The sequence below is a fragment of the Lycium barbarum genome, chromosome 10 (assembly GCF_019175385.1).
Source record: "Lycium barbarum isolate Lr01 chromosome 10, ASM1917538v2, whole genome shotgun sequence".
In the NCBI taxonomy this organism is placed as follows: domain Eukaryota; kingdom Viridiplantae; phylum Streptophyta; class Magnoliopsida; order Solanales; family Solanaceae; genus Lycium; species Lycium barbarum.
This window is the reverse complement of record NC_083346.1, coordinates 12,882,422-12,896,590: the sequence shown is the minus strand read 5'-3', so window position 1 is coordinate 12,896,590 and position 14,169 is coordinate 12,882,422. Positions and strand designations below refer to the sequence as shown.

Below are 14,169 nucleotides of genomic sequence, written 5' to 3'. Positions count from 1 at the left end.
TTGTGGCCAAAATAGTGTTGTCAAAAGACCTTATTGTTTTAAAAAATCATAGATATATCGTTCAATCTTTGAAGCGGGTTTCTTTTGAAAATGGTATCATATTTGTGTTCAAAGGTAACTAAAACCATAACTTCTAGAGTTAGATGTTTTTTTTTTTTTTTAATGAGAAAAGGATTTATACTTCTCTTTCTTTTTCACTTTCATAGTTCATGTTCAATCGAATGTCTGATATCGGTTATGTGATGTGTAATTGGTCTCCTTATATGAATTTGGACAATCCTCACTTTATGAGCTAATTAGCTTTTGAGGTTGAGTTAGGTCTATGATCCTTTCTTTACACTAATTTTATTAGTTTAAGTAGCTAGTGTGAAGGGTGATATCCTCACCCATTTGTCCGCCAATTTTTTGCGCGGATTGGCCTTCAAAGGCACTGGTCTTTAATTTTGCCCCTTAAATTACTGGTCTTTAATTTTTTCTCTTAGCTTAAAAAGGTGGCCGAAAATATCCCGAGGTTCTGAGTTCGAACTCCTGCTCAGTCAAAAAAAAAAAATCGCAAGGCAAGACTTTGCAAAAAGTTTGCCATATGCGGTAGAGTTTGCCTTAACGCATAACTAAAGTTTAAAATCACAAGATTAACAATTTTTTTTTGCTTTCTTAACCTCCCAAAGTAAAATCAGACAAACAAATTAAAATGTAGAGAGTATTTTTTTTTTAATTCCTTGACTAGAATATTTGATATCACAAGTCACAACCACTTGTAGGTTGTAGCCACCCTAAATATAGTAAAAAACGTGACAAAATTGTACACTCTAATCTCAATGAACTTTAATTTCCCACATTTGCCTCCTACCCCACCACTAAAGTTAAACCCTTAATGGCCCCACCAATAACAACCCAACGCAACCAACATCTCATGTGATTTGAAATCATAATTTAAAAATATGAGATGAGTCTTTAATTTTTGCAACTCAAATGATTTGATCTTTAATATTTGGCCGTTAAAATCAAATTTATATCTAGTGGGGTTATATATTTTTTAGAAGACGTGAAGCATAGTTTGTGAAATATTACGATATGAAAATATAATTTTTAATATTTACCTTTTAAAATCAAATTAATGTCTAGTAGGTCCATAAGTTCTTTAAAAGATATGAAACATAATTTTTGAAATATTATGGTATAAAAATATAAACTTATCATTCAAAAAATAAATAAATATTTACATTGAGTAACAGAAATTAAATACCTGCACAAATAGGTAAAAAGTGCAAATGACCCCTTCTGAAATTCCAAATTCCTAATTAAACTTCAAAACAAAATAGAAAAAAAAAAACATTTTTTCCCCTATATTTAGTACACAATGGATCGGGTCACATTTACCAAATACCTCCTTAAATTCCTCACCAAAAACCCTCTCTTTCATTAATTCCAAAAAAAAAAAAAAAAAAACAAAACAACAGAACAAAGTACGATGATGTATGCGACAAACAACAACAATCGGTGGATGATAAATTCAAATTCAACATGGACAAGATTTGAAGACAAATTATTCGAACAAGCACTAGTTATGTACGGTGAAAACGATGTTGAACGTTGGCATAAAATAGCAAATCAAGTACCTGGTAAATCAGCTGAAGATGTTATGGCTCATTATGAGACACTTGTACATGATGTTTTTGAAATTGATTCTGGTAGAGTTGAACCACCTACTTATCCTGATGATTCTTTTGATTGGGAATCATCTGATAATAATACTAAATCCAGTCAGATCTCTTTTGGTTCCAATAAAAAACATGAAGTTGAGAGGAAAAAAGGTACCCCTTGGACCGAAGAAGAACACAGGTTTGTTTTCTATTTTCTTCTGAGATTTCAAAAATTGTTCTCCTTCCGTCCCAATTCATGTGATATAGTTTGACTGACACAATTCATGTGATATAGTTTGACTGACACAATTGTTTAAGAAACAAATAAGATTTTTGAATATTATGATTTAAAATAAGTCAAAGATATTTATGTGGTGTTAAATTATTTTGTTAAGCGTAAAGGGGTAAAAGGGGAAGTTTAAAGTGTACTATTCTTTTTGGGATATATTAAAGGAGAAAGTGTATCATATAAATGGGGACAGAGCGGTATGAGATTGCAATTGTAATTTTTTTGGAATTATTTCTTGGTAATCTTTTGTTTGGTTTAGGTTCAGTTACGTAGGTTCCTTGTTTGTGTGCTAATTTATGATGTTCTCTAGAGAATCTGTTTGAGTTCTGTGTTGTAGAAGTGTTTAAATGGGTAGATTTGAATAGTTGCTGAGATGTATTAGTAGTATTAGGGCTCGTTTGGCCATGGATAATTTTCATTTTTTTTTTCTTTCCGGAATCATGTTTGGATATAGAATTGTTATAATTTTCCGGGGTTGAATAACGGGATTCGAAAAACTCCAAATACCTGTTTTTACATTTTTCACTCCAAATCACTCATGAAAGTTCGACATTTTTCCAAGCTGTGTTCATGTCCAAACACAGCTTCAGTTTCCAAATACCATTTTTCAACTTTTTTCCCCTTCAAATTTCACATTTTTATGTCTAACTGCCCACTTAGTTGTCGTGTTGAGTTGTGTTATCCATCTTTGTGAACTGGTCCAAATGGAACGGAATGGATTTGAGGATTTCGATTCGACTTGCTTGAAATTAAGGTGGAGTTACTGTTGTTCTGTGATCCATTTTGTATCGTTAGCATTTTATTCTGTAGTATGTAAACTGCTTCCAATTGAGTGCCATCGGGAAAAAAACAGGGGATATAGTTTCAGGTGAGGACTTTTTCTTTTACAGATGGAGATATTTAGCATCCTAATGAGTAGGTTAAGTGAGTGTTTATGACAAGCATGGAAAGTTTTCATTGTTTATTACTAACCTCTTTGAATAAAGTTACAAGTCGGATTATGACTATCCCGTGGTACGGCTAATGTAGTTGCTGACACTTGTGAAAACTTTATTGAATTCTTCTTCATGGTTTAGGTGACATTTGTCACACATCACTAATATAATAGCTAATAGATATGATTATATTATTCGAGATATATGTTGACTTTATGGGAAACAGTCAAACCTCTCTATAATAACGTTCTTTGTTCCGATATTTTTTGGTTGCTATAACGAAATGCTGTTATAGAGAACATATAATATACCATAACATGAAGGATCGGTTCCACAAAAAACATGATTATTATAGTTAAGTGCTGTTATAGAGGATAACTGTTATAGAGAAGTCTGACGGTAAATTTAGGATCACTATTGTATGGATGTAGTGCTGACTTGGAAAATCATGTCTTTTTGTGATAGGTTATTCCTTATTGGGCTGGACAAATACGGGAAGGGTGACTGGAGAAGCATTTCAAGAAATGTTGTGGTGACGCGGACTCCAACACAGGTGGCCAGTCATGCTCAAAAATACTACCTTAGACAGCAGTCAATGAAGAAAGAACGGAAAAGGTCGAGCATACATGACATTACCACCGCAGTGGATACGAACATGGTTCCTCCTCAAAACAGTCTTCAGAATCAAGGAGGGTATCAGAATTTCAACTTCCACATGTAGACATGAAGAGTAGGAATATCTGTACATAGTATGGTCATTTGGAGTAGATGTTCCAATTTGTAAAGTTTATTGTTTCTAGTTGATATAGGGGATTTCCTAGTGAATAGAAGCTTAGTCGATAGTTTTAAGTTACTGCTATGAGCTAAATGGGTGTACTTAGGATGGCATATTTTAACAACACATGGAGGTTTACATGTAAATAAACGTAGTTAAGGGAAATCACTGGCATTTTGGTTCCAAACAAGTGATGTTAAGTTTGTGCCTTATATCTTGATTTGGTCAGTGATAAAGAGTCTTAAAGGTGCAATTATGTTATTTATCCTTTTTCTGCTAGAATATTGCACAAAGCGGGGAAATTGTTCCAGATGCAGTGATTTTATGACTTAGTAATTATCAGAAACATCTGGTGTTATTTTTCTCTTGGTGGCAGAAGAGAGACTTTTGGCAGAAAGTTTGTGGTGTATGCTGCTAGATTTGTTGCTTGGCCATCCTCATTTTTTTACGAATGAGATCTAATCTTGATTTAGTGCTCCAAATTTGTTTTCTTACAAATGCAGCTCTGGTTGTTTCATTTTTTTTTTCTTTTCTAAACTTTCCTTTTGACATTTGAGTTTACTTTTTTCCACTTGTGTTTGGTGTGGCCTTGTTGTTCTGGAGGAAGCTATCAACCAAGCTTTGAACTTGATGATCCAAAGGCCATCGTCGCTCACAGAACGTACGGTGAGTTACCTTGCACCATTTAACTGGCACTATCTATAGGTAGTTCTGTATTTGCTTTGTAGATTCGTGTAAATTAGTATCGTTTCGCATTATTCATGAAACATACAGTAATTGTTACTAAATCAAGTATATCTGTTCTATGCTGACGTTTTGAACATATAGAATACATCCCCTTTTGCTCATCAGTATACCAAACCAGTGCCCATTGTAGTGGTTGGTGATGTCTTTTATTTCATCAAGTTGATAGTGCCTTTGTAGGTTTGAGGAGTAACTTTGAGTTTATTGTTTGACAACTGTGCAGCACTGTACTGAGTACTCATGCAAAAAAAATATTGAAGTATGAACAACCAAAAAATGTGGATCATAAAAAAGGAGAGCACATGAATAGAGTGTTCCATTATTTCATTACCAATTTGAGTTCATCAATTTCAGGACCAGAAACTGTACTTTCGATATGCATGCTTTTGTTGTTTGCAGCAAGCATGCACTGCTTTTTCAGTAGATCACTAAAATTTCATTACCTAACAATTCAGTTGATATTCTATATCTTTGTCTGTCCCATAGTTTAACACCATTTCCTTGATGTCTATGTTGTCCAGTGTTCACAAGCTAATGACCTCTTCAAGGTGAACATGATAATGCATTTTTATGCTTTACTCAAGAGTTACCGCAACTTTAATCACATAGATGGGTTGTTGTCACTCCTTTTTTTGTTTCCCACGTTTTGTCAGGTACCCATTTTGGGGTCCGACTAATCCGGATTCATGCTAGATTTTAGCGATAATAGATGGTCAGTAAGTTATGTCTACAACTCCACTCATAACATTTTGGAGCGTGGCAATTGCAGTGAAAGCATGGCTGTTATGTTTTTGCTGTTAAAATTGGTTTGTCAAACCTGAAACACTGCTAGGAAATGGAAAGACTTTACTGGCACAAAGGGTCTTTTGGAGACACATCTATGTAAATTGTTTTGCCTCAGTGGATTTAACATGGTATATATCTGTCCGTTTATTGCTTAAGATCGACAGTGTATTTGATGACTTATCTTGGTATTGCCAACTGAATTCAAAGCTAAAAATTCTGATGTTTTGCATGCTAATATTAATTTTCTTCTTCTTAAAGCTAGCAAGCATCTATTAAAAAAGAAGAAGGAACGATGAGAGGTTTGAACCATAAGAGTGCAACACGTGATGTATGGATGGGCGCGTGTCACGGGTTTAGACCTTTCCACAAACAAAAGTATGGTATTTAAGCGGAGAAGGATAGAGAGGCCGACCATCGATAGAATTTCGAACTGTGTTTCATTAACCCTTAGGAATTTCTCATTTATTAAAAAAATTAAAAGCAAAAAGGAAAGTCAGGATCTTTCCCATGTGTTTTGACTCCTTTTTTTTTTTTTTTTCATATGTTGCTGAACATTTACTATCCTATGACTTTGAAATTAGAAAAGGACAATGCTTAGTTAGTTAATTGAATGGTTCAATAGAGACCCTTTCAGCCTGGGAAGGGCTAGGGAAGAAGAACTTGTTTGGTTTTCTTCTCCTTTTTTCTAGTACAGAGTTCTACTATTAAGTCTCATTTATCAGATCTTTAAGAAATGTCTTCAAGACTGCAAAAAGTTTCTCTCTTTTCCCCACCTCTCTTATCTGTTTGCTGAGGAAGTCAAAATATGACCTTGCCAACAACTTGCTGATATATGTATACTGTAACCTTCATCATGTTGAATATTTCTAAGGGACAATACAAAGGAAAACAGAAGTAAAAGAGTGTTAAATTCACGCCACAACATGGGATGAGATGTGTCACAACACTCGATGCCTGCTAACTTTGCACAGACCGAACCAATTCAGTGTAGTGACTATCCACTTCGTCTCCACGTATCACATGAAACACCTTGGAACCAAAGCAGGTTTCGTTGTTGTAAAACCAAAAGCAGCTCTCTCATAACAAACCACCAAGGAATTCTCCCCAACTAAATCTAAACACACACACAATCAGAACAAAACATAAAACCAACTAATTTTCTTGATCTAACATAGTCAATACTTGACTAATTAAGCATTGAATGCTGAAAGCAACAAAGATATCTTTAAAATATGACAATTGTACAATCTGCAGGGGCAGATGTAGTCTTTTGCCTACAGATTCATCTTGAATCCCACCTTCGACAAGGACACATATATGAAAAACCAACTAAAATATCAAGAAATATAAAATCTAAATCCGTACTTTTAACAGTACAATAAAAACAATGCTGCAACAACATACCCAGTGAAATCCCACAATGTGGGGTCTGGGGAGGGTAAAGTGTATGCAGACCTTACCCCTATCTCGAAAGATAGGGAGGATGTTTCCGAAAAATTAAAAAATTAAACAATAAAATAAATAAATAAATAAAAACAATGCTACAAATCTTAAAAATTGAACGCATTAAATTTAAATCCTGGATACGCTTCTGACAATCTGGAGAAAGCCTTGACATCAGGGTGTTGATGTTGCTGCTTTGATCTTCTTAATTGTCTTAACATCAGTCTTAAATGACTTAGCAAGTACCAATTCACTAATTCCAGTACTGAAAATTGAGGATGGCAATGAAACAGTGCCAGGACTTGCACTACCAAGAGCAGCTACACCAACTGCTGTTTTCTTATGATCAAAATTATGCTGATAGTGTTGTAGTCCTTTAGGGAAAAGAAAAATGTCCCCTGCTTTTAGTCTCTGAGTATACAAAACATCCTTCGTATCGACGAAACTAACCTCTAAAACGCCTTCAAGAAGGAGAAAGAGTCCAGTAGCGCGAGAGTGGTAGTGGGGCGGGTTTACAGAACCCGGAGGGAATTGAAGTACAGCTAGTGACACTCCTTGACCATTCAGAGCTGGAAATTCTGCTTTGGTAGCCTTTGTTGTAGTAACTGTATCAATAGATTTTTGAAATATACCGCGCATCGCGGTGTATGTGAAGTAATTGGCATCAACAGAGGTTTGATTTTCTGGGGCAATGAAATCTGAAAGGATGTTAGGATCACTTGCTATTGTTGTTCTTGATATGGCAATTGTAAAAGTTGAAATCAGGAGCAAGAGGGAGGTTTTAGTGAAATTCCAGGCCATGGTTGATATTGGGACTAGTTTATGTTAGTGATCAAGAAATGTTTTCTAAGTACACAATTTTTTGATGGCTCACTTGTTCAATTTATGTTGTGGTGTAGCCTGTAGCAGGTGGTAGCACACCCCAAATTTTATATCATTTGGCCGATTGAGATTCCTATGACTAATTCTGTCTTTTCTTCATAGGACGAAATTAAATATGCAAGTTTTGACAGCTAAAAGAATCATTCAATTGAGTAGTGTTTACCGAGTAAGCTTCTATGATAGAAAACGTGGATTTTTTTTTGAATGGCGGCACATCTTAACTCGGAACATCTGTGTCTCCTCTGATATGTCACCGTCTCATCTAAGAATTGAAATAGTTAGAGAGTACATTTTTACTAAATTCTTTATATTATTATATCTCAACATCTTGAACGAGTAAGCTAACATTTCACAATTAAAAGATTTCAGGGTTTACGTGCACCAAAAAGTAGTACACTCATTAAATCTACATTATATTAAAGGCAAGAAAACCTTAACTCGAAAGTTAAATTAAGAAAATACCCCGTCCCATTTTGAGAAGGAAATTTAAAATGCTACGGATATCTTCCATCTTCTCTGTTAGCTAAACCGGTACACTCCCTCTTACTTCTCCTTCACCAATATTTCTATCTTCTTACATTAGTCATCTTCTTCAAACAATTCATGCGAATGTAGTTTATGGTCAGATTTACGGTATTGTCATAGTCCCTTCCATCTCACTGTCAAAGTTCGGCCAAATCGTTCTCCCTCAAATTCGAGTTGTAAGTTCACTTCTATTTAACTACTACATAGTAAAGTTCAAATATGTTCACACTTTCATCTGCTTTGTTTTCTCACTGATGTATCTATATCATGTATCCGTCCCTTATTTAACTGAGATAGGCTCTCTGAAATCTTACTAAGTTTTAGATTTTTTGGGGTCGAACTGAGTATGAATTTTTGAAATCCCTTACTTCCAATTGTTGCCTTTGATCTACTTGTATACGGTAAAAACCGAATATGCGCAAGACCGGTGACACCAGGGCCGGGGGTAAGATCAAATGAGCACGAGTATGATCAGTCTTTTCTTCAGACCGGGGACTGCACCAGATGTGGCTGATGAAGAAAAGAGAAGTAAATCTGTTGGTTCGGCGTGTCCGGACCAAACTCTGCGTTGTCGTTAGCCCGGTTTCGCCAAGTCAAGTTCTCGTGGCCGTTCGTCCGGTTTACCAGCTGCAGAACAACCATGCGTTAAGACCGTTCTGCCATTTTGTATTGACAACCGTACGGGTGTCAGATCGTACGGTCCTATCTTATCCTTTTAGGGTTTCTTTATTTCAAAAGGGCTTTGTGTAGTATGAAAGGCCCATGAGACAAAACTATAAATAGAGGACATTTCCCTACTTTTAGGGGTTAGCTTTTTGGGATTTAGAGCATTGTAATATAAAATATATTGAAACACTCTCTCCCTCTCTTTCCTTTTTTAGTCCGAATCAGTGGATCTTGAGACTTGTTTATCCGAATCAGTGGATCTTGAGACTTGTTTATTCTTTTAACATTGTTAGTTAAATCATCCATAACAACGTGCTCATTCAAGGCATCGATATATATATATATATATATATATATAGTCACATTTACATATTATAGCACCCAAATCCATAAGTATTTCACATCAACCCAAGATAGATTAAAGTTTACCACATATCCTATACCTCACTTACAAATTCAATTTTTACCCAAAATTCGGGGTAAACAGTTTGGCGCCCACCGTGGGGCTAGGATAATAGTGGTTTTTTTAATCTTGGCTTCTATCTTCTACCCGTTGGATTAAGAAATCTTTTGCTGATCTCTGTGAAAACAGACCAAATGGCAAGCAATGGACAATCTGGTCATGTCAACAACAACGAGATTGTGGTCGAAAACGAGAATAGTGGGCTACGGGACCTACCAGCAGATCCCATCGACCCAAATTCTGTTGATTCGAGGGAAGGCCTCAACCGGCAGAACACCGTGAACCAGGAGAATGCCAGGTCACTGATCCCTTAAATACTCATAATTCAATTACTTTATCCCGGGCACAAGGCCGGAACGTACCGGACACCCCAGATGAGGTTAACTTACGTTTAATTTTTGAAATGTTGCAGGAACAGAGAACCGCCATCGCCGAACAAGGAATTGCAATAGCTCAGCTGCAAAGTAAAAATGATAAAGCGACCCCGGAGAGGTCGAAAGGCATCGCCGAACCAAGAAGGGACGAAACACGGATAGTCGAGAGTAATGGATCGGGAGCCGGTTCATCCACCGAGGTTTTGAGAATGCTCGAAACATTGGCAAAGCGGATAGACTCAACTGAGAAGAGGGTGGAAACATATAACTCTCGGGTAGATCAGATCCGGGGGGCTCCGCCTATTCTAAAAGGACCGGATTCAAAGAGGTACATTCAAAGGTCTTTTCCTCCAAGTGTGGCTCCGAAATTGATCCCGAAGAGGTTTAAAATGCCGAATATCCAGAAATATGACGGCACAACCGATCCACAGGAGCACGTTACTTCATACACCTGTGCCATAAAAGGCAATGACGTCGAAGAGGATGAAATTGAGTCCGTGTTGTTGAAAAAGTTTGGGGAAACCCTATCAAAGGGAGCATTGACTTGGTACGATCATCTGCCGGAGCATTTAATCACTTCTTTCGAAATGCTCGCGGATGCGTTCATAAAAGCCCATGCTGGAGCTAAAAAGGTACAGGCTCGGAAGGAGGGTATTTTCCGTATAGCCTAAAGGGACGATGAGTTGTTACGTGAATTTGTGAACCGGTTCCAAAGGGAACGGATGGAGCTCCCTCCGGTTCCGGAGGAATGGGCTGCACAAGCTTTTACCAAAGGGCTTAATCCTCGGAGCTCGACGGCCTCGTTCAAACTAAAAGAAAACTTGCTGGAATACGAGGCTGTGACCTGGGCAAATGTCTATAACAGATACGAATCAAAAGAGTAGGGTAGAGGATGACCAACTCGAACTTCCCCTGGGGCCCATAAATATGAGCAAAAGCTCTGAGAGATCGAGGAAAAATTACAAGCCGTAGTCAAGACCATCGAGGGAAAGGTATCGGCCATACTTTCATTCGAAAAAGCCAAGCTTCAGGTCGGAAAAATCAAGGGTTGGTCCCAGTCAATTCTCTGGTCGGGGTGATAAACGGACCGAGCGCCGGTCGAACAGTCGAGGTCTATCATTTAGAAGTGATGCCGGGAGTTCGGGTATTTGGTCTTTACACACGGACGGGGCCTCGAACCTCAAAGATTCCGAGCTAGGCATCACCCTTAAAACCCCTGTCGGGGATGCCACTAGACAGTCGATTAGGACTATTAAATTGACTAACAATAAAGCCGAGTATGAGCCTGTGATTGCGGGTTTGGAATTAGCTCGGAGTATGGGGGCCGAAGTAATCGAAGCAAAATACGACTCCCTCTTGGTCGTTAACCAAGTAAATGGCGTCTTCGAGGTTAAGGATGAACGAATGCAAATGTATCTGGAGAAAATCCTAGTGATACTACACCGGTTTAAAGAGTGGACCGTGTAACATGTACCCAGGGAGCAGAACAGCGAAGCCGACGCATTGGCCAATTTGGGCTCTTCAGTCGAAGGGGAAGAAATCAACCCCGGCACTATAGTGCAGTTGATGAATTCAGCGGTAGAAAACGGGCATGCTGAAATAAACACGATGGGTCTAACTTGGGATTGACGCAACAAATACATCGACTACTTGCAAGATGGAAAGCTCCCGAGTGACCCAAAAGAATCAGGGTCACTAAGAACAAAAGCAGCACGATTCTGCTTAATAGACGACCAATTGTATCGACGGTCTTTCTTCGGGCCCCTGGCCAAGTGTTTGGGTCCCGGAGAAACCGACTATGTGATAAGAGAAGTCCACAAGGGGCCCTGCGGTAATCACTCTGGTGCAGAAGCTTTAGTTCGAAAATTTATCAGTGCCGGTTATTACTAGAACCGAATGGAGGAGGATTCGAAGAATTTTGTCCGGAAATGTGATGGGTGTCAGAGACATGCCCCGATGATTCATCAGCCCGGGGAGTTGCTACACTCGGTGATATCACCTTGGTCCTTCATGAAGTGGGGAATGGACATTGTCGGTCCTCTGCCATGGACACCGGGTAAGGCCCGTTTTATTTTGTTTATGACTGACTATTTCTCCAAATGGGTTGAAGCGTAGGCCTTCAAAAAGATTAGAGAAAAGGAGGTTATTGACTTCATATGGGACCATATTGTTTGTCGTTTCGGCATCCCGACCGAGATAACTTGTGATAACGGTCCTCAGTTCATTGGCAGCAAAGTCAACGATTTCCTCGAAGGGTTGAAGATCAAGAAAATTGTATCAACTCCGTATCACCCAAGTGCAAACGGACAGGCAGAATCCACGAATAAAACAATAATTCAAAATCTAAGGAAAAGACTTGAAGCATCGAAGCATCACTGGAGGGAAGTGATACCGGAGGTATTGTGGGCTTACAGAACCACATCAAAATCAAGCATGGGAGAAACGCCTTTCTCGTTGGTCTACGGGGCCGCAACCCTCATCCTTGTAGAAGTTGGTGAACCGAGTCTCCGATTCAGATACACCACCGGTGAGTCAAATGAGGAGGCCATGGCCATAAAACTCGACCTCAAGGATGAACTTCGCGAAAATGCGTTGGTCCGTATTGCAACCCAGAAACAGAGAATGGAAAGGCACTACAACCGGAGGGCCAATTTTTGACATTTCCAAGTTGGGGATTTGGTGCTTCGGAAAGTTACTTTGAACACCAAGAATCCCAACGAGGGAAAGCTGGGTTCGAACTGGGAAGGGTCGTACAAGATAACCGGAATAACGGGTAAAGGGTCGTATCAGCTGGAATCCATGGGCGGACAATGGTTGCGCAATAACTGGAATGTGGCTCATTTGAAGAGATACTACTGCTAAGGTATGGACACCTATCCTTGTGTTTATTTTTTGTTAATCTCTTTTTTTCAGGAAGTCGAGTACCGGATGAAGATATGTGCTAGGTCTGAAAACACGGGTTGCACTCTTTTCCTTAGTACGGTTTTGTCCCAAAATGGGTTTTCCGGTAAAGTTTTTAATGAGGTAACAAGTACAATGTGTTACTTGATAAAGACGAGGATAATTGTCCGGAAACGCGGGGGTATACCCTACGAGTGGGGACTTGATAGTGCTTACTCGATCATGCAGCTCGGATAAACACTAGGGGACTACTGTACCCACATCGAGGCTTACCCCGATTAATAGAAAACGAAGCAGCTCAACAAAGCAAGTGAACGCTGTTAGATGCTACCTCGGAGAAGTCCTCGAAATTTTTTATTTCTCATCTTCGTCCAAAATCGAACCTTCTGTATTAGGTTTCGATGTAAGGACCAAATGATCAGAAAGAATCGTTTCCACTTAGTAGTTGCTACGGCAAAAACAGAAGGAAACAGACGAAATCTTCATGTCATATACGTGCAAATACCTGCAATATAAAGATTATTGAAAATTCAAATTATTGCATTTCGGATATGTCTTCTTATTAAACACCCTACCCCGATGATTACTACCGAAATTCGGCATCATTTTATCTAAATACCCTATACCGGGGACTATAGTCGAAATTCGACAAAGGCAATAGGATTGCATTGAACCAAGCCAAAATCTTTTAACACCCTCGAATGGGGACTGCTATATCAAAAATTGATAAGGCAGGGATTCAGGTGTCTGAACCTAATCTATGTGATATGTAAGCTGTCGTAAAAACATCGGCCCTAAAATGCCTAACGTGATTCGGAGACATCTGAATTCACAGAGCATAAATAAGTCCCACGGGCAAACCACTCGATTAAATCCCTGGACAAAATGTACCGGACGAAGAGAAAAGCTAATATTTAGGCACGACCTGAAAAAATGACTCCGAGCCTTTGTTTGTTCCTTAACTGGATTGACGATTAGGGTAAAAGTCATAACAAGCATTCAGATAAAGGAATAAAGAGAATCGGAAAGAAAAATGCACATTCCATATATGAAGGTTTTTTACATCCGAAATTTCTACAAAGTTCAAAAACAAAAACAAGCCAAAAAGGCAAAGGCAAAGGCAAAATAAAGGCTAGTGTAGGCCCTGGTCTACCCTGTGCGACTGGAGCCGGAGTGCTCGGATACCGTTCTCTCAGAATCCTTAGAATCGGTATCGAGGACTCTCTTTGCTTCCTCCTCGATCGCTCTGGCTTCGAGTATCAGGGCCGGGAGGTCCCCAAATCTTTGTTGGGCTAGCTCAAGGGTGGCCCTCCGGGACTTCCACCATTCATACTCAACTGCAATCGTGGTATGAGCCTCGGCAGCATGCACATTCTTAAGAGACTCAACTAAGTCGGTCTCAGCTTGGGCCAATTTAGCCACTAATTCCGACCTTTCTTCATCGAGGATTCTTTGAACTTCAGTAGCCGACTCAAGCTCGGCCTTCAGAATGTCATTGGCCTCGGCTGTCTCCTCGAATTTGGTTTTGAGCTCGTCGCATATCCGGGTCCTATCCTCGGCTTTCGGTTCGAATACCCTCAACTTCTCATTATACTCAGCATTCTTGGATTCAAGCAGCCTATGCCTCTCGACCATCTTCACGGCATCAGCCTTGACCGAGTCCAGCTCACTCCGAAGTTGAAAGATAGTGGCCTCGAGTTCACCGAGCCTCGAAGAAAAACGGGCATTGTCCTGGCTAAGGCC

At 39.0% G+C, this 14,169-nt stretch overlaps 2 protein-coding genes across 2 annotated transcripts; one reads left to right on the top strand and one right to left on the bottom strand.

The window, feature by feature from the left end:
* The first annotated feature begins 1,383 nt into the window (after nt 1-1,383).
* Nucleotides 1,384-3,832, top strand: LOC132613865 (transcription factor SRM1). The gene is made up of 2 exons (XM_060328150.1): nt 1,384-1,842; nt 3,333-3,832. Exons 1-2 carry the CDS (start codon nt 1,472-1,474, stop codon nt 3,586-3,588), a joined length of 627 nt encoding a protein of 208 aa, XP_060184133.1. The 5' UTR covers nt 1,384-1,471; the 3' UTR covers nt 3,589-3,832.
* A 2,337-nt stretch (nt 3,833-6,169) lies between these two features.
* On the bottom strand, nt 6,170-7,497 carry LOC132613866 (putative germin-like protein 9-2). The gene has a single exon (XM_060328151.1). The coding sequence runs from the start codon at nt 7,414-7,416 to the stop codon at nt 6,790-6,792; it is 627 nt and encodes a 208-aa protein (XP_060184134.1). The 5' UTR covers nt 7,417-7,497; the 3' UTR covers nt 6,170-6,789.
* Between the last annotated feature and the right edge of the window lie 6,672 nt (nt 7,498-14,169).

Bases quoted from the DNA above. Each gene is read 5' to 3' on its own strand.
- LOC132613865 (XM_060328150.1), top strand. From the start codon at position 1,472: ATGATGTATGCGACAAACAACAACAATCGGTGGATGATAAATTCAAAT. The intron at 1,843-3,332 runs GTTTGTTTTCTA...TTTTTGTGATAG, and splicing joins TGGACCGAAGAAGAACACAG to GTTATTCCTTATTGGGCTGG.
- LOC132613866 (XM_060328151.1), bottom strand. From the start codon at position 7,416: ATGGCCTGGAATTTCACTAAAACCTCCCTCTTGCTCCTGATTTCAACT.